The 26,944-nt window shown below is 35.6% G+C and overlaps 3 protein-coding genes and 2 non-coding genes across 6 annotated transcripts in view; 2 read left to right on the top strand and 3 right to left on the bottom strand.

Moving 5' to 3' along the window:
- Positions 1-18,537, bottom strand: part of LOC106101715 (E3 ubiquitin-protein ligase ZNRF2) — a 59,343-nt gene extending 40,806 nt beyond the window's left edge. Inside the window, exon 1 of the mRNA XM_013281031.1 lies at positions 17,948-18,537. Coding sequence (XP_013136485.1) covers positions 17,948-18,314 — 367 coding nt within the window. The 5' untranslated portion in view covers positions 18,315-18,537. The remainder of the gene's footprint in view (positions 1-17,947) is intronic.
- A 412-nt stretch (positions 18,538-18,949) lies between these two features.
- Positions 18,950-21,796, top strand: LOC106101718 (uncharacterized Golgi apparatus membrane protein-like protein CG5021). 2 transcript variants are annotated; one of them, XM_013281035.1, is made up of 6 exons: positions 18,950-19,108; positions 19,388-19,452; positions 19,795-19,949; positions 20,194-20,273; positions 20,536-20,649; positions 20,974-21,796. In XM_013281035.1, exons 1-6 carry the CDS (start codon positions 19,094-19,096, stop codon positions 21,163-21,165), a joined length of 621 nt encoding a protein of 206 aa, XP_013136489.1. In that variant the 5' UTR covers positions 18,950-19,093; the 3' UTR covers positions 21,166-21,796. The 2 variants fall into 2 exon arrangements, with proteins under 2 accessions (XP_013136489.1, XP_013136488.1); XM_013281034.1 differs by having other exon boundaries at positions 18,951-19,108; positions 19,373-19,452.
- Positions 21,797-22,174: 378 nt separating this feature from the next.
- Positions 22,175-22,268, bottom strand: Trnai-uau. Its single transcript has 2 exons — positions 22,231-22,268; positions 22,175-22,210 (listed from the first exon to the last, which is right to left on the bottom strand). It is a non-coding gene; the product is annotated as a tRNA-Ile (tRNA).
- A 68-nt stretch (positions 22,269-22,336) lies between these two features.
- On the top strand, positions 22,337-25,750 carry LOC106101717 (TATA element modulatory factor). The gene is made up of 3 exons (XM_013281033.1): positions 22,337-24,597; positions 25,177-25,391; positions 25,477-25,750. Exons 1-3 carry the CDS (start codon positions 22,687-22,689, stop codon positions 25,724-25,726), a joined length of 2,376 nt encoding a protein of 791 aa, XP_013136487.1. The 5' UTR covers positions 22,337-22,686; the 3' UTR covers positions 25,727-25,750.
- A 150-nt stretch (positions 25,751-25,900) lies between these two features.
- On the bottom strand, positions 25,901-25,974 carry Trnan-guu. The gene has a single exon. It is a non-coding gene; the product is annotated as a tRNA-Asn (tRNA).
- Positions 25,975-26,944: the final 970 nt, after the last annotated feature.

Below are 26,944 nucleotides of genomic sequence, written 5' to 3'. Positions count from 1 at the left end.
GGTAGGGGGTCTGGTCTGACCCCGGCCCGCTACCGCACGCTGCCAGAGGGCTCACTTTGAGCACTACATGTATTCAGCGTTTACACATACGTCAGCGGGTCACAAATACATTTAAAACCAACGTTATACTGCATATCGATCTTTTTCACAATCTAGGTCGCTGGACCACTTTATATTTCGTAAAAGAACTGGAATGACTTTCATCTCAATTACGATATGAATGCTGTGCACTACTGCTCCAAAATATTACCATTTCAATCTTAAAGAGCGTGGCTTTATCAATAACTTTGAGCGTACGTCCTTACATTCAATTGCAGAGGAACACAAGGAGATAAATTTAACGATTTCATTTAACTTTCTTTGTTCGAGACGCATTTGCAGCCTCCTGGCAGACACGTGGGCGGGGCGCGGGCGTCGGCTCGGCATGGCCCGCCACAAAGGATCCTTCCGGCAAATATAAACAATGCAAGGCCGCGGCAGGTCGACGCTCTTCTCCGCGACCAAACCTCATTTGGTACAATAAGAAAACATTCGTGCACTGGTTATACACTATCATAATATCACAAATATCAACATTTTACTCACACACAAACCCCGGATACCAAATGGAAGATCTTACCTGTAACAAAAAAAAAACTTTTAACAAAAGTATCACACATGAATCCATTTTGTTTATAAAGTAAATGTATAAATTGAAGATAAAACAGATCTGATATTACAAATCGCGAGTAGTACGAGTATAGTCAAAGAAACAACAAGGGAAGAGAATTTCCATTTGGTAATATTGTAGCGGACGGGATTGCATTTGAAATGCTAACACCTCACTACCCCACCTCCCCCGTCTGCACCACGTAGCTTGTCTGCCTTTGTGCTAACTGTTCGAATTAATCTGCATCACTGAACAAAATATATGCACTTCAATGTCCACATTCCTGTATTAGATTTAAATATTAACCGGTTAAAATCTCAATTCATATCTTTATTCTTTCTACCACAAGAAGTGTTTCATTATACCTTATCCTTCATCTTAAGATCATCAGTACTGATGGTAACACTTCCTGTTACAGGCATTTCCATTATCATCTCTGTACATTACCAAATTTAAATTTTATCATATAAATAGACGTTTAACCCAGTATTATCGTAATATTTACAAAACGTTTAGCCGCATGAATAAGCAATGCGAGGCAACATCGACTCGGCCTGCGCAAACACAGTTATAAAAGTAAACGACTTAATTTGTTTTAACGCTGTACAAAAGTTAAATATACTTTTTGAATAACAATTTATAACATTATACTATTTTTAAAGCAAATTAAAAATAATAAAAGCGCCTGTAAAAATTGTATCACTAATTATACGATAGCAAGAATTAGTGTTAAAAATGAAACAGGGAGTCTTATTTCTATTCGCTAAGTTTTTCTTAATAGAAAACAAAATTTCGGCACTGCGAGCTTTTAAGGATGGCCATGAGTAAATTCCTAGGTACAAGAAGTGAAGACAGACAGCCACGACGATTGACTAATGAGCCGCTGCGGCGCGAACTGCTTGAGTGCTCTGTCTCAAGCACGTGGATACAAGACTTATGCGTATACCTTTTGTAGAGCTTTCATTTTGTTTGTTTCACAAGCACAAGTGGGTATAAATTTATATTTACAACTTAGTTATAAATACACAATTTGTGGCTTCCACTTATATTTAACAATTTTTCAATAGACGCCACGATAGCGATACTAAATACTAGCAGGGATCATTTCAGGCGTCTCTAAAGAGTACATCATTAACTACAATATCTTGTAATAAGAATAAACAGTGGTAACTGTATAATTTGAGTGAGAGCCACTGAAATGGTGCGCTTGCTGCATCTGTTGCCGATCGGCTGCAGCGAAAATAGCGTCCCAGAGACAGCAAGGCCGAGCTGACGACACGCGGGTATTTTAGCCTCGGACCCCGCCGTGGCCGAATAATTAACGTCAACATGTTTTAAAGTAGCGCACATTTAGTTACGCTCTTGATGTTGTTTAGTTGACAAATTATTCTTAAATCTTTGTTGCATGCAAATTGTGTCTGAAAGGTTAGGACCACTGCTATAAATAGAAACAAGTCATTCTAGAATATGTTTTCAGAAAAAACATCCTTCAATCAAGCGAACGAGTAACCTGTTCGGTGGGTGTCGTCTTTGCATTATTTACATTCAGTTATCACTCCGAAACCTGTCTACAAGGTGTCCTTGGAAACAAATATATACTTTCCATTCCCGTGTACCATTATACGTTGACTTTTTTATAAAGCTAGAATCAGCATTGCATACGAGTATACTATATTGAAATAAAATATCGACGATAGACAAACGGCCAGACATTATCTATGTATGTGTCATTTATTGATTCCATAGCAGACGGACAGAGAGCTCGATAAATTATTTTATTCAATAACAGTGCGGTAAAAATTATGGTAGGTCGGTACTGTACGCGGGCACGCGCGCAGTCGGGCCGCAACTTTATGTAAGAGGTTTATGTAAGTAAAATAGAGCGGTCTTTAAATGTACAGTTTCGTTTAGAAGAAAACTTTAACTTGATTTTGTTGCTCAAACCATAGCAATAAGCATACTTAACAACCTGTTTACCTGTCCTTTATTGAAAATCTAACATTCTTTAGTGTTTTAGCAAAGGCTGAATTCTTAATAATTTCCAAAAATACGTCTGTTACATGAGTAATTGTAATTAAAATTTGTTATGTTGGTGGGATTCACTACGAGTAGTGTTGTGTAACATGTAACATGAGGCACGTGTTAACACGTTACACAACACCCGGCCGTGACCCTCACCGATCGCCTTCTGAACTTGACTTTGGGATTAACTCAAGCAAAAAATATTAGATTGAATTTAAACAGCACAAAACTAGTTTATAGCCTTTAAGCAAATAACATAAGGTTAAAATTTGCATGATTACGTAAGCGTCAGTGAGAGAGAGCACTTTGAAGGCGAGATCGTTTAACAAGCAGCATTACATAACACTAGCGTATCCAATCAATTGTAACTTTAAACATAACAGTAAACATATACTTCGTACATGCGTGGGTTACGATTTTAACTAGAAAACGATAGACGTATGAAAAGAAAAGGCAAGTTAAATCACGTTATTGCAATATCGTTAATATGATAAACTTTTGACATTGAACGTGTATAAAACAAGCTAAGTATTGTAAGATTTTAAAATAACATTGTAATTTAAAGACCGTGTGTTGATACAATGGTATATTTAGAATTTGATCTTATATGATAAAACAAACATGTGGTGTGCTAGGTTGTGGTAATTAACAAATACAGTACAAACACTAATTCCAAGAAAATACACTTGAGAACGACAATGGTGTAACGTGCATTTGTTTCCCGCGCCTAGCCAACTGGGTCACGCGCCCACTGCCTACAGCCACGCATGTCCACGGGATGCAATTACATTACGAAGGTAAATTCTGTTTATAAAATACTCTATACGAATTCATTATTTTCAGACATTTCTGTAACCGCCCTCTGGAGCTTGTACTGAGCGTCAACTTTAAGTTATGAGTTGTTCGCTAGTCGACACTATCGATCGGTGGACGGCAGTCGGTTTGCGTCAAAAAATAAATATCGACAGTTGGCAAAGTACCAAGGGCCGTGTACACGATAACTCTGTGTCCGACACTATTAGCCGACTATTGGGGAAACATAAATACTTGAATACATGTGGGTTACTGGCGGCAGCCGGGTATTCTTGTTTAATCCTGAAACTTTGGACTAAGCATGGTGATGATGTGATGATAAGCGAAATGATCTTGCAGAAGCGAATGATGCAGGGACCATGAAACTTTGTGGTCATCTTTAAGTTTTAAAAATTTTTGTGTAAAAGAAAACATACAGACGAATTGAGTACCTCCTTCTTTTGGGAAGTCGGTCAAAAACTAAGTAAAAACATTGGAGCTCTTACCACTCTCTTGAGATATTAAATCGTACATTTACATTTGCATATAAAATCATAAAATTGCATTTTAAAAGTGCATGAAAATGTTTTCATGTGGATTTCTAGTGATTTATTACGTGCCATCTGTAGAGTTAATGAGGCGATGCATCGGCCACTGGGTAAAAAACCCGCGAAGGTCGCAGGACTGGTGTGATATATTTAGCTGTCACCGATGGTTCCCACTGCCGCTGAATGACTATTAAATTGACATTTCGCGTTTATTCTAGAGAAAATGAACTAGACATTTATCCAATAAATGTATCCAACAAAACAAATTAGCACTTCTAAATTCAAATGATTACTAGCGAATTTGCAGTTAAAAGAATGAATGGATAAAGAACTGAACAGAAACAAAATAAAAGGAATGGTGATTGATCGCGTCGATATATGGTCAGCAAAAAGAACAAATATAAACATAAACATCAGAGACTGCTTCAAAACATCTAACGGCAGTAATTTTTATAAGTTCTATTCCCCGTCTGTTGCAAACTTGAAGACTGAGAAGCATCGAGGGTTGCAATATGTTAAATATGCGAGTTTTTATTTTACCTATGATACAATCATTCCGAATTATAGTAACACTTCTAAATATTATACATGATGATGATTTAAAAAACCATGTTAGATTTTTATTGCTACTGTCGCGTCTACGAGTAGTAGCCGGCGCGTGTTAAAGACACGAGAATAATTCTCAAATGTAGTAGACGTCGGAGACAGAAACTCTCCTTGACAATGACCCCAGCGCTGATCTAATAAACTCCTAGACGTCACTAATTTATGGCAGATAAATTACGCCGTCTCTCTCTACTACCATCTATCTCTGTCTGCAAGAAGTCGTCAGTCGTAAACTAATGATTTTCATTTTTAGCTGATATTTTTCTCAGCGATGCGTCGCTTATAACGTCTAAAATTATCTTCAAGAGGTTATCAGCCGCATTTGGCTCCAGTTTTATCTGACGTAAGCATAAATCTAAAGAGATATTTTTGCAAAATAAATGAGAAATATTAAACGACTATTAATAACAAGTTTAAAACTTTTTTGAACTAATTTAACATGACATTTTTATCACAGTGAATTAGCTTGCGTAAGGCTTTAATGGTAAATTGTGAAAGTATGTCAAGCATACTTTTTACATTAAATACATGTGAGGCTTTCTTATGGCAAATTACATACAACCTATAAACTAAATTAAAACACATGCCAAGAGCAAGTATAAAAAGTTTAATAACTTTAAAATATATATATGTTACAGACAAAACAAAACAATATTACTTGAACTAACTTCAGGAATAAGGAGAAGAACTTAAAGTTATATAAAGTTAAGTGTACGTATTGTTGTGAGCCACTCAGTGCATTGTTCGTACATCCTAAGCCAATTAAACTTTCTCGACTACACTCAAATAAATAACAAGGAGCCCTATTCAGTTACAATACTATGTAAATCTTGTTTTCTTATTACTTGTAACTGCACTAAAATAATAACCATATACTCACATGCTTATACTTAGGGTAAAAATACAATTGTAGTAAAACCATAGTAAATTTGCTACGGTAAAATATGTCAAGATATTAAATGGCCAGCTTTCAAGCAATTGAGTACAATAGTCTGCGTTCACAGCGTCACCGTGCGAGGAGAGCCGGAGATGGAGGCGAGGAAATGTCTCAAAGACTGAATAGATAACAATAGCCGCAAAGTTTTGAAAGTAATACAATATAAACGGAAACATAGTACAGTCGTCTTATATTCTTAAATCTGGCTAATGTTATTACTACTTTTAAAGTTACTAAAATCATAAATATGTGATAGTTACGATGTACGGATGTTTGTTATCAAATAACTATAGAACGACTCGCCACATACAGCTGCACTTTGTAACAAAGAAAACGAAATAAAGTCTGAAATACCGTATAGGTTCCTTAGTTTATTTACCGCAGACGATTTATTATTAAAAAAGTACATCAATTGATAATTTTTTCTGCATCGTGTACTGGATTTATGAAATCCCTTGTATGAAAAATAAGACTGGTGAGGGCTACCGCAGTCAGACACAGAGACAGGATGTAACGAATTACTGCAGCGTATGAGCGATGCACTCAATTGAACCGCACAATGCCCTGGCGTGGGCGCAACACTTTCAACTTGCTTTTCTAACCAATGACCTGGTTTTTAAGATGGATAACTTCATATTCATACATATATATTTTTTTTTATAACATATGGTGGCAAACGAGCAAGCGACCACCTGAATCCACCAAAATGGAAAGCGACCGCTGCCCATAAACATCCGCAATTGCAGATGTGTTGTTGCCGACCCTTAATTGACGAAGGAGGAGTCGCACACAAAGAGGACATTTTTCTTTCCTCCACCGTCAAATCCACTTTTCCTTCCCATCCTTGAGAAAAGCATGGGAAGGAAAAAGGGGCTAAAATTAGGCCTCCGGCACCACACTCATCAGACGAAACGCGGAATTGCATCCACTTCACGCCTGTTTTATGTGTGGTCGTGCGAAGATGTTAAAGCGGGCTCTACCACTGTTGAAGGAAATATGTTTACAACATTGAGAAAATGTATACACAATTTGAATATTATAAGCTGTAATTGATACATAAATTATGTCAGTATCCGTTTAAATAGACTCTGTACGTATTTGACGTTGGCGATCGAAATAGCTCACAAGTGATCGACTCGCGTTCACAAATAGCGCGGTTGCCATCGAACTGAGCTGCGGCGAGTGACCCACTGACATCTGGGAAATGGCATAACGTAAAAACATTTAAAACACTGTGACGATAGTTAAGCTTATTATGACACGACAAAAGATGCCTTTAGCTAAAGCAATCAGAAAAAAAAACAAGAATTGCATGTTTTAGTCCACAACTACTGTCTCTAAGCAACCGCGTTACCTGTGTCGTAATCGCTAGGCTAGCGACTAGTATATCTAGCGTTATAATTGTGTTGCAACATGCAGTTCGCCCACGCTGGTCAAAGAACCCAGCGGCCGAGCGCTCGCGGCTGCTGACCGCTAGGGCACGCGGCATACACTGGCTGCGCTCCAGCGTCTTCTATCCTAATATACTGCCCAGGAGTGGGCTAGGTACATGTAGGAACTGTTGTTAAACATGTACATCGAATTTTACGTTCTAAGTATTTTTTTATCGTCATAGTAAATTCGGAAGCTGCCAATAGTTTACAATATGCGATACTGTGATTCTATTTGCGGATGTGGGCCGAGTCAGTGGGGCAGCGGGCACGGCGGCAGGTGCCGTGGGCGGTAATCGCTGTCCCGATACCAAACACTACTCAGTTACACTAACAACGCTGGAACAATAAAACACTTCATGTCGATGACCCCGTTATGTGCGAAATATACCGCATCAACGTTAAATATATTGTTTGCATATACGACCTACATTATTACAGAAACCTAGTTTGAAATTATTACAATACTTAAGTAAATGATCTGATCAAACAAATAAAAAAATTTACGACCGTGCCCCGCTCTATTTTTTACGGAGTGGCGTCTTTCGTCTCATTCCTTCACGCTTATACAACTTTACTGCACAATACAATAACGAGACAATGTTTAATCAAAGCTGTAGAAACCTTATTACATTAAAGAAGAATTTAAATCTGTACTAAACATATTTCTTTAACTTCGGCCATCACTTAAAACAGACCACGGCACGTTCACAACAGCTATATGAAACCGACAGTGCGAAATATGACATATCATGTATACATAGATATAGTAAACAAAGCAGTAAGATAGACTTACAGGAACCTACACCGCAGCTCAGGTTAAAAGAACAAATGACTGTCTGTCTGCATAATTCTAAGTATCAAACATTAACCACACGTTATGAAATCTGATCGTAAACGTGATAAGGTTTTCTCTATATGCTTAAGTCTTTAGTCATGCAAGCAAACTTGGTAAGGAATTTTATTTAGCCTTAACATTAGACCGAAGAGATGAAATGTCTATCACAATCATAGATACACAGTTATGTACTTTTTAAGTAACTTACATTTCTGTCTGCGAAGGGCCCAACGAAGACTGCCATTCAAATTAAATAAATAAATTTCTAAAATATGAGTAAGATTTTGTATTTTTTATTTCAGCTCAAAAAAGATAACATCTTAATAATAGCATCGTCTCATACATTCAATATTAATGTAAAATTAAAATTATTAAAATCCCAGAGTTTATACTGACTACTGTTGGTTTTTTATTAAAATAATAATCTGCAATGCACAGCGGGACGAAGTTGGCTGTCATCAGAGAGAAATATAATATAATCTTAATTAACTACGCCTAAATGTTTTCTTTGAAACCGCATTTATGTGTGGCGATTGACGTCAGAAATATATTAACGTCAAATGACACAAATAATATTTAGAAAAAATAAACTGCGGATTTTCTCAAAATAAAGATAAACACAATTGGTTAATTTTACATATTACGATTCCATTAATAGTATAAAATAACTACAAACGTGTACATAAGAAAGACATACAAACTCAATGTCAAAAACAAACACGTCAAACCGCCCACCGGAATATGTTAACTTTTATTGAAATACACAAGGAACTAATAAACATTTAACACTTGCGTCAAAACATCTTTGTATATGTGTTATATCTACCAGCATCCGATAAAACAAGACTGCTACAATATATTACGAAAAGAATTTGAACTAGACGCCATTGACTACAGAAATAATTTACCATCTTCAACAAATACTAAATTAGGAATTCATAGAAACTAACCAACACTAATCAACAAATAAGAATCCTTAACCATTGGTTAACTACAGCCTAGTCACGTCTAACGAAAGGTAGACTCCACCTTCAATGGCCACGTTTAGTGAGCTGATTTTAATCAATTGCATATTGATTTGTAGGCTCCACCGCATGTGGTGCAGCAAATGTTCAAGTAGAGGGCGCCTCGTTAGCGCTGTTCTCAGCACCGTAACACTAACTCGCTTTTGTAATCAACTTCACGCTCTACTACGGCGTTAATTAAATTAACCACACGTGAACTACACGAGATGTTTATGAATGAATTGATCTCAACACTGCACACGGTCAAGGTCGACTCTCACTTGATGTAATAATTACAGCTCACACGACGTAACAATTAGAGTATACGAGTATATCTCGTTAATGGAAATCCGTTAGTACTGTATACTGAACTTTCTAGAAGCATTTGTTTAATTTGCATAGATAATGCAATAACTTTAACCACAATGTGTAATAACTTATTTAAAGTTGACAAGTTGTATTAAAATAACCTGCTGTAAGTTATTCATGTCAGCTTAATTAGTTTAACTAGAAAAAATCCAAAATAAACGCTTTACGCGACGTCACTTTAAACCTTGATCCAATTGCAGCAAGTCAAGGTTTTCTTAAAATATATTTCATGCAACGTAAAAATGCTGTGGCAGTGCTTTAAAATCTGGCAAAAATATGCAAGCAGCTGCTAATGTTTGTTAAGAGCCAGGGCAAGAAAAAACGACTCGAATTCCCAAAACAGATATTTTCAGAGTTGTCAGCATCTGTTGAAAATCATATTTGTACATTCACAGCTACTTTTAAAAAATCCTCGTATCGTATCATCTAATATGCATCATCAAACCACAGTAACACTTATCAAAGCCTCTCTGCTTCTCAATTCATGAACCACTCGAGAGTTGTCAAAGTGGGGCTGACAGTTGAGCTTACGTACATCAGATATTAATGCGCTTTGAAAAGCTTCACTTTGGTAAGGTCGACAAGAGCGCGAATTATAAAATACGAAAATCGACGTTAAATTTTAATTTCAATTACATGTCCAAAGAAATTCAAATAATTTACAAAGTAGTTTTCAAAAGCCCCCATTCAAAATAATTTAATGAAAGCTTATGTCGCATTATTGACAGCTTTCGATTGCATGTCCGTCCCGGATAGTAACAGAGTAGACAAGGACTGTCGCGTGTCTGTTGCGGATGACATTCCCACGCTCCAGTTTGCCTGCGACGTAAAACGCAGCTTGCATTCCTCCTGGCGGACTATCGGCTAATTCACTAATGAACACCGTGTCACACTACGACACAGGAACCAATTTATAAACATATCTGTGTCGCTTTGACCCAATAGTTGGATGAAAAGCCTTTCTATATAATTATGAAGACTCAAAAGTTTGTCGTTATGCTACAAAATTCAACTTATTGTTTCTTCGCTAATTGAACATTTTTGTGTGTCACATGAAGAAAAAATCCAAAGACTGTTTTACATATTTTTAAGACATATTTAACTTTAAAACACTATTTAAAAAAAAAGGCTTCATAAAAAATATGAACTGCACAAAATATAAAATTTACTTTAAAGCGTTCGTAAACCTCTAGTTATAACAAAATGTAATTTTCCTCTAGCAGCGATAAGTTAACGAGGAAAATTATGCTCATATTTCAAGCAACAGCGGCGTAAGTTGAAAAGAGAATTTAATACAACTATCAGGCGATGTGCTCTTTAATTAAATTCCTCCCTCGCACCCCCTCCGTCGCGCCGCAGCACCAGACGTCTCGCCACCTCACAATCAACTAACTAGCTTTAAATATTTCAAACATTAAACGTATATGTAGAAAATTACACACAAACACTACATGACAACACAAAGTGTGGATTGGTCAAAACTAACACGGGTTGGTAAAAAAAAATCATATGTCAATCAATACAAATGTCATACAGTAGCGAGGTGCAAGTAAATAGCGCAGCCACCAACTAGACGAAATTCTCTTTAAACATTCATGTCTGGAACCGCTGCTGCAACAAATCTAGAATGCAACGAAACCAGTATTTAATTCAGAACTTGTCTCTTTGAAAACGAAATGCAAATACAACATGATAAATGAAACAAAAACAGATGGAACGAAACACCTAAAAGTTGACAGAAAACTAATGACTAGTTAACGTTACAGTTATTAAAAATATAGCCCTGTGCTAGTTCCGATACTTTACTAATATACTATCAGGTCCTAATAAGTGATCAGTTTTTAAAATATTTCAGCAATAATTTGAATCAATTCGTTACATTAAACGTTCAAAACACTTTCATCAAGATCGGTTGCTATATATTTATACATGTCGCTGAAACAAAGGTATATGGTCCGTTAAACTGAGACATTTATTCCCGAGGGAATCACATTGTCTGCACACGCATAAAGAAAGTCAGCGCGCGACAAAGACATGGCCGGAAATAAACCAACAACAGCGAATGAATCTTAATACAATTGTCACACCAAATCAAATTAAAAAAAAAACGAAAAAAACAAGCGAAATTCTAAACATATCAACCTGAGATCCGAACCTCAAACTACATAGTTCGAATTTGTAATAATTAAGGCGGGAGCTTCGAGAAATATTTCATACCTCTGTCAGCTGAAAAGCTTTTCATAGAACTTGCAAGGTTTCCACAACTGTGCCGAAATGAAAGGAAAAAATATTTGAAAAACTAACTTTTCCTACACAAAAGATAAAAACGTGTTTTTCATTCTAGCCAAAAAAATATTTTAATTTTTTGGGTCACGGTCATTGTTTGACCAAATTTTAAACTTACAGGTAAGTTAATTATAATCCTTTAATCTAGAAAAGTCTCCCGATACTCTATACTTTATGGGTGTGCGTATAACTTAACTGTAACACTCAGTTGTTGCTAAAGTGCAGCTTCTGCAACTATTATGCTTACATTTTTGTATTGCAAAAGTTTGATTTCATAAGGTTAGTGGCAGTAATTGTAGAGTTCAATCACAGGCGAATGACCCTAAGAAAGACGCACCTTGCGCTGTGCCTGCGGTCTCGTACTTTGACTTAAGCTTCGCAGCGGTGGCGCGGGCGTCGGACCTCACAGAGTCAGTCGCGCTCGTGCTCCGGAACGAGAGTGTCGTGGAGAACGTGGAGGAGAAGGAGGAACCCAAGCCTAAGCCCAGGGTGGCGCGGTAGCGGCGACGGTACATGTCTACGTGTGCTCGCGGCCGCGATCGGGGAAACACTGAGCGGACGCAGCGCAGGCGCAGCCAACCCGGAAAAGCTCTGAAGATTTATTAGGAGCACCGAACTAGACGGCCGCGTAATTTGCCCGCCTAGCCGTAGATATAAATCTTAACTGAAAAATGCATGTTTAAGCTAACATAACTAAACTAAACCAAACGGATATTTACACCCACAAAAGCTTGCACACCCGCTGTAATTTTATTACCTTTCATTTTTCGTTAATACCTGTTTTAATATATAAGGGTCTTAAAAAATATTTTAGCATACTTAAAGATATATTTGAAGATCATTAGGGTGCAAGGAGCGTGATGCACAAAGTTGAAAACAAATAAACTTGTTTGCGAGAAGCATAAGAAGTATCTGGCAGTCATCCGACGGTTTTTTTGACAGAATTGGGCAATAAAATATAAAAAGCCAGTCGCTGGCGCGGCGCCAACACGCAGTTAATAAATAATGGAAACTGACACTTGGAATTGAGTTTTACATTTAATTTAATTCCGTGCGTAATTGAAATCCGGCCACTCCAAAATGTTAGATAAACTTTTATTATTAAAATACAGACAGAACAGAATATTGCTCATGATAAAAGAATATTTCATACAACTTTATGTTTATCACAGGTCGACAGTTAAATAAATGAGTTTTAAACTTGCGTGTAACTCGGTTATTTCTCCACTAATATTACGAGTACAATAAATTTTAATATCATTAGCAATATTAACCTTATTAAAGGAGCTTAATACTCCAATTCCCGCGTATTAGTCGAGCGTCCTCTAAGCGTAACTTAAATTCAATTAGCAGCAAGTTTGTCCAGAGGGCGCTCCGTACGCCCTCACTAGCCGTACTCCGCATAATAAACAATGAATACTTCAGTCTGCGGACAACTCGGCTATAATTCTATTAGGCAGGCTGTATATTTTGCGTTATTCGTTACAATAAGCCTGTTATGTTGCTCACCGACGTCTGACAGTAATTAATTACAACTGTATATCTATGTAAACATTACGTAACATTAATTTAATTTACACAACGGACTATCTGTACTATTATAATAAAGCGTTAACACACACGCTTTAGGCTATATATTTTCACGTCATTAAACTTAGGGGGTAAATATTTTGGATAAAAACTCTTATGTGGGAAAGAGACCATAAATTGCTGCCAACACCAAGGAAGCAAGGTTGCCATGGTTTGTCATCGTCATGTCATTTGGACATTTGCAATTGATAATTTGACAAATGTGAACAATAAAATTAAATTTTTATAATTTCATGCAGATGAAGTCGCATGGGAACAGCTAGCTTAAATAAAAATTAGCATTCAATTATGTTTTATCATGCGATACGGAGGATTTGTCATGAGTTAAGTGAAATTTAATAATTTATACAAATTTAATAAATATACCGCACCACAAATAATTTGTCAAACGCCAATTCAGGTTATATGAAAGTTTATACCGCAAATAGTAATTTCACTAATTATTATTATCAGTTACTAACCTGTTATAATTTATTCTGATCATTTGTATGAAATGGCAAATTAAATTTGTACAAAAACCTCTCGTAGCATTGCTGTGCTTTAATAAAGTTCGTAGCATTCAAAGGGCGTAGCGCTCTACGCGTGTAAATCGTAGCAATGTCGCCTATGCATACCCGACACTTTTATTACATTTCTCCATAAAAAATTCTAGTTCGTTTTAATTACATTAATTATAACTTAAGATTTTTGTAATTGTTTATGTGTAACATTTATTAAACAAATCCTAATAACATTACAAGCTACTGATAACGTCTGCTTAAGACACAAAGTGAAATATCCCCCCCCCCCAACAATCCCCGCATTAATTCGCAAACCGATGTTAACTTTTTTATTAAACTTTATTTACATTTCAACACTGGTACTTTCAGTCTAACATATTCAATAAAAGTTTATTTCTTACTAAGCAACGAAGCGAAGAATTATATTCGATTTGCAACGACTTTAGATATTACAACGTTTATTTAGAAATAAAATTACTATAGTTACTTAGCAACGAGGTACTTAAATTTGAACCGTGATATAGCTATTTTATTTGTTATCTAATTTCTAACACATCGGCGAAGTAAACCAAGGATGTACAAAAAGGAAGGTGCAAATGACGCAACATGTTGTGACACCAATATTGATGCAACCATATAAGCACTAATCCGTCGCCTAGCCTTTAATCCTGTGTAATCTTATGCGATAAATTATTTGAATTCCTCTACAAGTTAACATCATAGAAACATATTCCCATTTAGCTTCAGGAACTCGACTGCATTTAAATATCAACAAATGATTGTCAAATGTATTTAAATAAACAATATCGTTGCGTTTTATTACCAGAAGGTACAAGTTATTGTCTGTGTGTTCTAAAATTAAACTCGATATTAAATTATAGAACATAGGAAACCACATTCACGATATGACGCAATAAGTGATGCAATTACATTATTCTGTTTAAAATTAAATGATTTTCTTACTTTTATATTTCTTTAATTTTGTATTATTATTTTAATAACTTGGATTTAGCGACTACTAAGCTATAAAGCCTGCGGTTGCAGTAATCGATTGCTGCATGTTGCAAAGGCAACGTCGACATTGTGCCGGCAGTGCGGCGACGCTGCTCGGGCCTCAGGAACCATTAAGACGTCCACTTGACCCGCGCACACTACTTAATCTTTTACCAAATCTAGGTCACAGTTAGGCTAACTACTAAACGTAGAAATGTGCAAAAGTGAATTTATAAGTTCAAGTTTTAAAGAAACTAATACGAAAATGTTATGAAACATTAGTACCTAACAAAATCTTGATTTACTTGGTAATTATCTGTATCTATACTAATATAATGAAACATAAACACACACTTCTTTGTTGATACGTATGTCAGCTATATATTTTTGAATCACTGATTTTTTAATAAAAACCCTTACTCTTACGACACGTTACATACATATTTCGATTAAATGTAGAGGTTAAATAACTCGTAAAAAAATGTTTCATGTGAGAAAGGGACAAAACCTATAAGTAACAGCAAAGAAGCAACATTGCCATGGTAACGGTAATTGTTAGCCAATGGCAAAGTCCTTCGTTGTCATTTGTTTATTTTAATATTGCCATTTGGAGTTGAAAGTTTTACAAATGTGAACAATAAAATAAAGTATTTATTATTTCACGAGGATGATGTCGCACGGAAACAGCTTATGTAATAATAAAACTAATTAATTAATGTGCATCAGTAAAGGTTAAAAGTCGTAAAAAAGCAATAAAGTGAGTCAACACTAAAATCTGAACACTTACAAACTGCTTTAAACTGGCTTCGCATAAAAATTCGTATCACATTTCCTCATTACATTAAGATTATTATTTTTAGCAAGCTATATTTGTAAGCATTTATAAACCTGTTCCTTTTAATGTTGAGCTCTGAACATTTTATTTTATTTTTTGTGTTTTTTCTTGTTTGTTGAATAAGAAGAAAGCTATCCACTAATTGAATTCTGGCTATATTTTAGCGCGAAATCCCAAATGTACAAATCCAATAAATACAAAAAGCCTTGGCCAGGTTTAACGATTAGATAAGTCAAAACAAGGAAAGAGAATATTCTATTTGAACAATGCTTAAATGTTACGTCCTATAACAAAATAACATATTTGTACTTAGTAATTGTTTACTGAAAAGTAGCGAAATAAAACCGTTATTACATAAATCAATGTTTACTATTTTTCGTAATGAACATCCACTTCCAGTAGAAATACGTATTTGCTTTACAACGATAAAATATTATGTACATCTATTATTTAAGAATTAGTTGCGCAGATATAGATGGTTTGGCTTTGAACGCGTGACGTCACAGATAAACATTACATTGAGATACAAGTGGCCAGCACCTGCACAACTTGTATTATACTTCTGTTATTCACAGACAGATGACTAGCGTATGTGTTCTTTAATATCTTAACGAGTTCTTACCACAGATATCGTAGAATTACCTAGTTTATATGAGTAAAAATGTAAGGAGGAATGTGGCAGCCACATAAACCACAATAAACTAAAATTGTATCGAAACGACCAACCGCGTATATGAAAGTGACATACGCAAATTATTTAAATAAATAAAACAATTGTAAAGTAGTTATTATCAGCACAGGTGCGCAGAAGACAAGCAAACATTACCAGCCGTCAGTCACGACATAGTCAACAGTCAACAAGCGTCAACGACATTTCTCTCTGTCTCGGCGGAACATCGAACTACTCTCATTGTAAATCTTAAGGTTATCTTAAATATTTATTTTCGTATCAGTAAATATTGAGACTTTGGTAGTTCTTTTCTTGGTTTCTGTAGCAATCCACCATTCGATTCGAATTACAAAAACGTAATACACATTTTTGGGTATAAACAGTTTGCAATAACACTGCTGTGATGCTTTCTACAAATTCGGCATCCACCCATTATAAATATGAACAAGTAAATTGAAATTACTATAAGTAAAATGCTATAAAACGGGTACACGACACGAGTCATAATAGTACAATAGTACGTCGACAACTTTTCACTACACCCTCGCTACTTATGACGATACAAAATGGAAATTATGTAAATTGTCCTTGCACCATCCACCTAAAGTTATAGTCGATAGTTCGTGGAATTAACTAATTACGCAAGGACGTGGTCGAGGGCAAAAGCTAGTAAATAAATATTTGATAAGAATTGTTTGTTTTAATATGTTAGCCTTTTAAAATTAAAATTTTTCATGAACTATTTTTAAACTTTTGGAAATGTTGTCAAAATGTTATCAGAGAGGAGAGTAAGGGATTGATATGGTCAGTTCTACGGGACTACTATCATCAGATTGAGTTAAGTTTGACAATTATATGAAGTTGTGCTTACCGAGTTGAAGCAATCCAATTTTTATTGACACAAAACTTAAAACTAACTTATTAACCAACTCAAGTTTAATTTTATCATACAAGATTAAGATAATGTTTCCTCGTGAATGAATATTTAATATTTTGTACAGATATATAAAACACATATCAAGTGCTAAATTTAAACAATAAAAAAATATCATAGAAAAAAATATATAGTGATCAAAGTTAGTTTATTTCTTTATTCCAACTACAATAACACTATGAAGCATGACTTTTCATAAACCTTATACTAATATGCTATGTAATCATGATATAGGAACATAGATTAGAGAGCTCCCAATAATATTGTGCGATTAGTGGATGAAAACATGTTGCTACTTAAGTAATATAAAGTATATGCCATCAGTATCTTCAAATATGTTGGAAATTTGAACATATTTAAAAAAATACAAAGAAACCACTAACTTCAACACAGAAGGAGATACATTTAGTATATCCCTAGCACATATGTATTAAATATTTTAACTATTACTTTATTAAATTTAAATTATTTTTATTTGTAATTAGTTTTTAATTGAGTAAAAGCTATCCGCTAACATTGACACAGGGAATAAAATCAAAATTATTATTAAAACATCAAAAATCATTAAGTTTAGTATAGTGGAAGTAAACAAGGGTTTTGTTTTGGAAAGTATCCAAATTGTACTGTTTGTTATAAAACATTACATAAGAATGTGATAGCATTATGTCACATTGTTGTCTGTAAGGTCAATTCTTCTACACACAAAATGACAACATTTTACACACTTATTACATAAAGTCTAATTAGAATGCCATTGTCTATAATTCATTTTACATACCATTTTCCTCCTTACCACTTGGTGTTTTGATTTTTTTTTACTTGATATTCAAAATAAACAAGTTACAACTTCATATGTTTTTGAATTTATTATTGTTTTGAACCTGAACAGGAAACTAGCGATTACTTTAAGGATATGACAGTAATTCTTGAAATGTAAGACTTACCGTTTATGGACCAGATATGTGATGGCAAGGAGTGTGTGGCGTAAACTCTGCCGAGTGACAGCGAGGTGCCCGGGCCAGGGCTTGCCTCCTCGTTGGAGCTGGAGTCTGTGTCGGGGCTGGCGGCTGCTGACGCCTCGTAACTCTGCGAGTTGGCGGGGATAGCGATGGCTTCGTGGGAGTCGTGCAAGTCTGGGACTGAAGAGAGGGACCTCGCCCGCTGGCGGTCGCTGGACACCTGGATACCGGGAATCGCGCGAAGCAAGCTGAAGCCCGCTCCCCCGGACACCACGTCCGAACTGGAGCTCGTAGAGAATGTCCTCGCGCGCGGACTCTGCCCTCCGTTCGCCGTACTTGCTTTAGCACCCATGACTACCTAATTTATTACGCAAATCGCACTTGTCACACACTAAATTTTATATATGATCACGAGCACACGCGTAACGCGACACCCGCGCCGGCTGGACACATCGTACGAAAAACAAAAACCAACAGCGGTTTAGGAAAACACAACGCTCTAAAATCGACAAACAGAAGGTCGTCGCGAGTACCTACTTGTAAACAGCGTTGCATGTGCCTTCCTGCAAAATTTTGACAGTTCTCGCGGGTGTTCATAAAATCGATTTAATTTGTAAAAATATCGATATTTGCACACAAATGAAAAAGGAACAAATTCAACTTTCACAATACAAAATGTTCCGAACAATATTATTTCATTTACTGACGGAATATAAGCCGTACTTTATGTTTTTGTTATGAATGATGATAATAAAAAATAATTATCGTGATTAGAATCGAGAAGAATCGAGACTAACTGGAGAGTAATTTCTAAAAATCAAATATAACAATGAATTTTCGCTTACCTCCACTAACTAAACTGACAACCAAAAAAGAAAACAATTTCTGTTCAAGAAATATTGCTTTTATACATATGAAACTTTGGATGAAATGAAACTGCAAAAATTCAACAGAAGCAAGAAGCTGTCAACCCCGTCATCATTTGCGATTGCTTTGCTGTCAAACTTGTGTCAAACTGTCAAGGGCTATTATTTACAATCACATATGTGTATGGAAATATGATTCATATTTACTTGTAAATTGATGAGAAAATAAGAAACGATTTTAAAAGGGATAACGAAATCTTAAACAATGAATTCTGCTACAGTGAGTGCTATTTGTTTAACTGATAATACCCCCGTTGAGTGTTCCTCGTTTAGCGTTTTATAATGTATCAATTACCCAATAATAAAAAAATTGCTGTGTTTTTTTGCATCATTAGTTTTATACTTGTTAACTTAACCTGCATTACCTTTGTCATGCAATCACGAAATATCATCTTTACCATTGCATACATTTTTAACAAGACTAGGATAAACACTGGCTTTGCACGGCTTTCGCTGATGTAGATGTGTTACCGCGCTATTACAGCCAGGTGTGCCCCAGGTGCCGCTATTGGACGACGATACCATCGCTTTTGGGGAAGAAGACAATGCAAATAAGCAGTTTGTGTAAGTTTTACCTTTTACTATATCTTCTATCTATATTTAGATAAGGCTCTTAGACTATAATTTAGGATGATTTAAATTTATTTCATAAATTTCACACAAGGGACGGATAATAAGAAGATGTGGATTTAGCAGGAGAGGCACACATAGATAAAAAAAATACCTCTTTAAGAGCAGCGGACCTTTAATTATCATGGAGAATTCAAACACAAATATGTACAAAACAATTTTATTTACATCAGTGAAATTACTAGTTACAATTACATTCCAATGGCTGTTGTTTGAGTTTTGATCTTTTGCAGTGTTTACTATTCATTTATTAATTTGTTAATAATAATGTTCCAGTCATCCCTACATAGTGTTCTTCCACCTGATATTCAGAAGTTCGGCGATAGCGGTGTACGTACTGTGCAGCTTGTTCACCGACTCCTTCATTGCAAGCTTTGTTCTGGTGATTCTACTCTTGTCTGCAGACTTTTGGACTGTCAAAAACATTAGTGGTAAGAATTCTTTAAAATCATGAAAGTAGAATTTAAACACTAAAACAAATATTGTTAATTGAAAGATTAAATTGTTTGTTATCATACAATCATAATTGAATTTTGGTGTTTTCAAATTGAAATTAATAGAAAATTATTGTCTTTTTTACTCAGAATAACATTTTGATAGCTTAAAGTATTTATGTACAAGTTGTATTTGAATATTACGTGGCCTTATTTTATACAATTAAATATTTATTGACAGGTCGACTCTTGGTCGGGCTGAGATGGTGGAACTATGTGGATGATGATGGCAAATCTCATTGGGTCTTTGAATCACGACAGGTAACTTAAGTATATTTAAGTATGCAAATAAGGGATATTTTTACTGTTATCTTACACATATAATAGTACCTAATGATTATAATCACATGAGACACTAGATAATAAATGTAATAATTTCAATTTTATTTTACATGTCTTTTTTTAAATAGCATTTTTTCACTTACTTGGTGTCTGATGGCATCATTTGATATTTTTGATGTTGCTTTAATTGTTAGCTTCTATTTTACTTAATAATAAATTGTGTTTGTGCAATAAATTACAGAACCGTGTGAATCGCAACGAGAGCCGCTTGTTCTGGCTGGGGCTCATCCTCTGCCCCATGATGTGGTCCGGCTTCTTCGTTATCTGTCTCTTTGGACTTAAATTTAAATGGATGGTATGTATGTTTTAGTATAAAAACATCACACTCGCGCTTGTTCAGAGTGGTAGGCAGAGATCAGGAAGCTCTATTTTGCGTGGTTCGGATATTTCTCTCTCGATTGTATTCATTAATGCATACAAGTAGGTGATTTTGGATGCTTTAAATACCATCGTTCTTTAATTTTGAATGGTATAAGTCCGTCTGGGACATCCTGGACTGTTATTCTCCTTTTTGGATTTTTTACTTGTATTAGTATTTTCTCGTTTGCTGCACCAGAAATAATTTGGTAGTATATATTGAGTAAATCAATTAATCAGAATAATCATGTGAACCTTCCAGCTGCTGGTGCTGATAGCGCTGACGCTGACGGGGTCCAACCTGTACGGGTACGTGAAGTGCAACTTCGGCGCCAAGGAGAACCTGCAAACGGCCACCAAGGACTTCCTCAAGCAGCAGCTGCTGCGGAACGCCTCCTCCTTCATGTTCCCCCCCGCCGCGCCCCCCACCACCGCCAACACCGGCGTCGTGTAGACACCGCACCATACACTGCACCACTCATATGCTGTTTGTGTGAAATGTAGTCCAAATAGTGTTATCTAATAATTATTATATCTTTTAGGCAATTTAATCAAACATTAAAACAAGGAAATGTGTCTTTGTCGTTGCATTTTGTCAATATATTGTAATTTAAGGTTTTTAACTTTTATATTTGATATAATCACCATAGCATCAATTGTACAAGTCAACTCAACAGGAACATGCTAAAAACAATCTTACAATAGTTTCTTCCTATTGTTTTTTGATTCAATGTTCTTATATATTTAAAAAAAATGTGAATTTGTTAACTTCTTGTAACCAGTCGATGGTAAAAGTTAATTAGTTAATGACTAAGGAACATTTTGAATATAAATTAAATAGCCTGTTTGATTCTCAAGATTCTGCGTCGTAAAGGAACTCTTGCCGCTAACGATTGAACAAAATTCAATTTAGTGTTAAAAGGAAGCATTGAGCGATATTTAAAAAAATACTTAACTTCCCATCTACATTTGTATATATTCATTGGTATTTCTTAAAACTATTATAAACATTCCTTAATATTTATAAAGATTTTAGTTTTAAAACTGCAATGCATTATGTCAAAATACAGAATAATCATAGTCTCTATTGTTTTCTGTTAATTTAAGTAACGAAATACTTCTTATGTTTAATTAATTGTCTTTTATTTTTCTTTCCATTAATTCAGGAACACACTGATTGACGCTGCGAACCTTCTTTAACTTCACAAGTTTATAACTTCGTAACAAAAAAAAGAGAATAGAAACTCTGTTCTATAAATAAAACTTATGCACATTATGGATAGGACCATGTTAAATCAATTATTGAGTATTTGAGTCATATTGTCTCGGCTCATCAATAATAATGTTATTTAAGAAAAAAAAATATTTGTCACTAATTATTATTTATTTTCTTAAGTAAATTAATTGCCGAAGTTCTTCGTGTGCTTAGTAAAAGTACCTAAAAAAAATATGTACAAAAAGTATGCTCCAGGTGAGGCTCGAACTCACAACCCCGGCATTACTCACACGTACACTGTCTTATAAGTACCGTGCGCTAACCAATTGCGCCACTGGAGCTGTGTGAGTCTTGTCAAAATATAGTAACAGCTTCCACAACGCAATTCAGGTCAAATGACGTCCTTTTTTATGATAATCAAACGTCAAACTCGGTCGTACAAATACAGATATATTCGTTTGGTTAATAATTTTATAACTCGAAGTGTAATAATAAGACATACTAATTTATAGAACCATATTCATTTAAACAGTAGCTTTCCCTCATCTGTTTACCGTGTCAGTGTTTGGCAAGTGCAGAAACCTGATAAATTGCATAGAACATAAACACAAAATGGAATGTAAAATGTAAACGTCATTTAATTGTGCTAAAGTGTATGTTGTGATTACGTTTCCAACAACATTCAGTGATTCTAAAATGTTATGATTACGTGACATGAAAATTATTTGTGTATATTGTTGTGTCTAATGTGTAATCAAGATGAATTGGTTCGACACTTCAGGATTGACAAGTTTAGCTAAAACTGCTCTCAAAGAGGCCCAGAAAACCATCGATAAAGCCTTGGATATTACCGATGAAAGCAGTGAGGAGCCCGACGATGAAGCCGTTTCCATTAAACCCTCAAAATCGTTGAGTAGCGGCAATACACCTCAAAAAGATAATTCCGATTTCTTTGCTTCGTGGGGGCTAACCGTTAGTGCGGAAAGCTCCAAGGATCCTATAAAGGAGCAGCCAGTGGTCACCGAGAGCCCTTCAAAGTCAAATTCGCAAAGCTTGTGGGGATCTTTTGCAGGTTCGTTTTTTGAGCAACAACAACAAAATGCATCTGAAAATGAATCTGCTATTGTCCGGCCACCTAAAGCTAAATCGATGAACGTTATTGCTGACAGTAAATATGGCAGCCAGGATGATCTGTTTTCAAAAAGTCAGCTTGTAATGTCAGACGGGGCAGAATGTTTGGACACAAAGAAGGATGATTTAATTTCTAAATTTGATAATAGACTTAGCTCGTCTTTATCTCACAGGCTCTCCCTTGCCTCAAGTAGGAATAGCTCTGACTCTGTTGAGGTGTTATCCCAAAGCTTAAAAACTACTCCTGACTCTGAAGTTTCGGTGCACACAATTTCAAATAGCAGCAGTACAGGACAAAAACAAACATCAGAGTCAGTAGAAATATTACCAGATAGTCTCATTAGCCCTAGCTCTATCGAATGCCTCGGCTTTGATAGCTATGCAAGTGATAAAAACAGCAGCACATCTTCCAATCTTTCACCAGGTGACCTATCAGATAAAAAGTCAACTCCACTTGGTGATGCCACAGAGAGGGCAGAGACAGCTGATAGTGTGAGTTTGGTTGCTGATGATGATGAAGATACTATGTCATACAATTCCATCTCGGAATGTACTGCACCTACTGTTCTGGATACAGATGAGAAACCTATCAGCCCTTTTCCCAAATCAAAAATTGATTCACATAAAAAACTTGCAGATAAAGAACTAATCCATCTAGATCATCCAATATTATCTCAAAAGATGCAAATCAGTGAGAACTCATCTAACGATGGCTCCTGGTCCGACAGGACGTTAAATGCTGACAATGACAGCATTATACTAGAAGCCACAGAAGACAATAAGAAAGAAGTAGACCATGAGGATGCACTTATGGAAAAATTAAGTGATTCCTCATCATTCTACAATGTCAATGTAACTACAGATTTACTAAGATCGGAAAGCTCCACTTTTGTTAATATTGGAAAAGAACAATTAAGTGCTCCGGGCAGCAGTGAATCTTCACAAAAAGAAAGCATCAAAGAACGGACTTCACCCACTAGTTCGGAGAGCAAAAGTGATTTAGTCAAAATTGGATCTGACCGAACATCAGGCCACACGTCTGGAGACGAAGTGGAGACAGCCACATCATCGGATATTGAAATCATACCAAGCCCAAATGGTGATAACAGTCACAGCTCTTGTCGGAATAGTCCAGGAAAATATAACTTTAAACAAGGCAAGTTTGATGGCACAACCTCTTCCAATCTGGTGGATTTAGTACTGGGAAAATCTCTAGCAACCAAAATCCGGGGTCACAACAGAGAACTGTCTGAAACATCTGTGCAAAGTAACACTAGTGATGAAAGCCAAGGCTCTGAAAATGATCGTTTGATGCGGAGGCTGTGTGAAATGGCAGAGATTTTAGATGCAAGGGAAAGCAGGCTAATGGAAGTGAGTAGAAGTAACGCTGAGCTGATTGAAAGCAACACAAATCTGAAGAGTCAGATGGAGTCCCTGCAGGCAAAGCATGATGCAGGTGACATCAATGTCATCACTGAAGATTATACACAAAGAATGTCGGCTCTAGAAAAAAAATTTCAGCAGGCCATTAGAGAAAAGGTTAGCCAAGTTTCTGAATATTTTATTACAAAAATTAATAGTTGAAGTTAAATACCTTTTAAACACAGTAGAAATACATTATCTTTGCTTTTTAATGACATTTAAAATAAAGGGACTTGAGAGTTAAATTATAATTTGAATTAAAAAACTAAATAAACGACTAACTGAAAATTAGTTACAATGTTATTCTTTTGTAAATGTTTATGATAAGATAAAATTTATAAAAAGTGTTAATAGATTAAATTAATTTTAGTTAATGCATATTTGTTGTAAACAGACAAGGGTCATTAGCCATTGTCTATGACCTCATACCATGTTTAACATTTTAGGTTTAATATTTTTGCTGTTATCATGTGCACACAAGACATGGTAATATTTTACTTTTAATGTAAAATTTCTTTTTATTTGCATACAAATACTTGGATAATTAATTTTATTTGACCACTTCATATCTCAGGTAGAAAATAATTACTGTTATTTTTATGTTAAAATGTTCTTTAGTTTGATTTTCACATATTTAGCTTACAAATTAAATAATTCGTTACACCGATGGTTTACCTGTGCGTATGGACCTTGTAGGACCAGCTACGTAAGGAGTTGGACAAATTAAAATCCGAAGCGACGCGCAAGGGTACCTCGGAATTGGAGGAGAGCATCAAGGAGCGGGACGAGGTGATCGCGCAGCTGCAAGAGGAGGGGGAGCAGCTGTCCCGCCAGCAGCTGCACCACTCCAACATCATCAAGAAGCTACGAGCCAAGGACAAGGACAATGAACAGGTCATCAAGGGCTTGAGGTCAGTGACTGCACATGTCCTCAGTGAATTTCTTAAATGAGATTTAACATGCTAAGTGGTAAAGCTGAGCGACGTGTATGTTTAGGGACAAGATATCGGAGCTGACGTCGGAGGTGGAGCGCGCCAAGCGTGCTGTGGCTGCCAAGGAGGAGTTGGAGGTGAGCCAGATCGAGGCGGTGTACCGGCTCACCACCGCCAACAAGAAGATGGAGACTGAGCTCACTGAGGTTGGTACAATAACGGTATTTAACACCTTATACTTTTTAAAGGTACATATTTCTCTAGTGAATAAATCAGGAAAAGAAATTCTTTCTATAATAGAATCTAGGAATTAAAGCATTTTTTGCTCTTGTATTCAATAAAATGTTATAACAAAAAAAAAACACAATTTTGGAAGTATAAAAATAAACTGACACATTTGACGAAATATTTTTTATCTATCATTTTTTTATTGACCAAATAAGAATTTGTCATATTTTATTCTAATAAAAAGTACAAAAATAAGTTTGCGCCCCCGGGTGGGCTCGAACCACCAACCTTTCGGTTAACAGCCGAACGCGCTAGCCAATTGCGCCACGGAGGCCGTGGGAGACGCCGCGAAATATCAGTATGCGATACCCATACTATATCTTCATATAGAAATACATATTTCTAACTTGCGGCAGATTTTATTTTACTAAGCGTGAAATAAAAATGTCAGTTTTTGGTTATATTTTCAATAGGTAACCATGAAATAGCCTTTTTAACATTTTGTTTTGAAAATAGTTTTTTAGTTGTATTAAGCAAATTTATAAAATAGATAGAACATAATATGAGATGAAAATTACCAAATAGGACCTGCAAAAATTCGTAATATCTGATTTGGACACACAGGTCTGTGAAATACAAAAATTTGTTGTGGCATCTGAGTCGGGCTGTGCATTATGCGGCCGTGTTCCAAACATTAGCAATGCTTTTGTTATCTTTGTGTGCGGTTATCAACTCCCGCCATTGTTGTGGGCTGTTGATTCTTTGTTCGGAAAATATACGAATGAAATGTCTTTTGACTTATTGTATAAAATAGTGTGATGACCTCGAATGTTTGATAACTAAACAATTGACATCAATTTGGGCGCGACCTTCACTCGATTGATTGAAAAATATTGATTTACTGAGCACAAACATTGTATTTATGAAAGACGAGTTGCCTTAACAATATTTGACTAGTCATGAAATAATGTTTCCCTTTTCGCTTCTTGTATGTGTCGGAAATATTTTACATTCTTTTTTTGATACATTATTTATGTCCATATGACTCTTCTTATAGATAATTATTCCTCATAGAATATACAGGACGTATGGGACATTATGGGAGAATGGGACATTTGGCGATCATACGGGAATAAAAATAATATTGAAAGTAAATATTAGTTTATTGTCGAATAAACTTAACCGATCGTTGAATGTTTTATTTTATTTATTTTATACATATATCATATATCATCTTGCATATTTATTTTTCTTTCATAAATTCATTATAATACCGAAACGCCGTAAGCGTAGGTTTTTAATTA

This window comes from Papilio polytes, unplaced genomic scaffold (assembly GCF_000836215.1).
Source record: "Papilio polytes unplaced genomic scaffold, Ppol_1.0 DF823958.1, whole genome shotgun sequence".
NCBI lineage: Eukaryota > Metazoa > Arthropoda > Insecta > Lepidoptera > Papilionidae > Papilio > Papilio polytes.
Note: the sequence above shows the minus strand (reverse complement) of the source record. Positions and strands in the feature narration are given on the sequence as shown.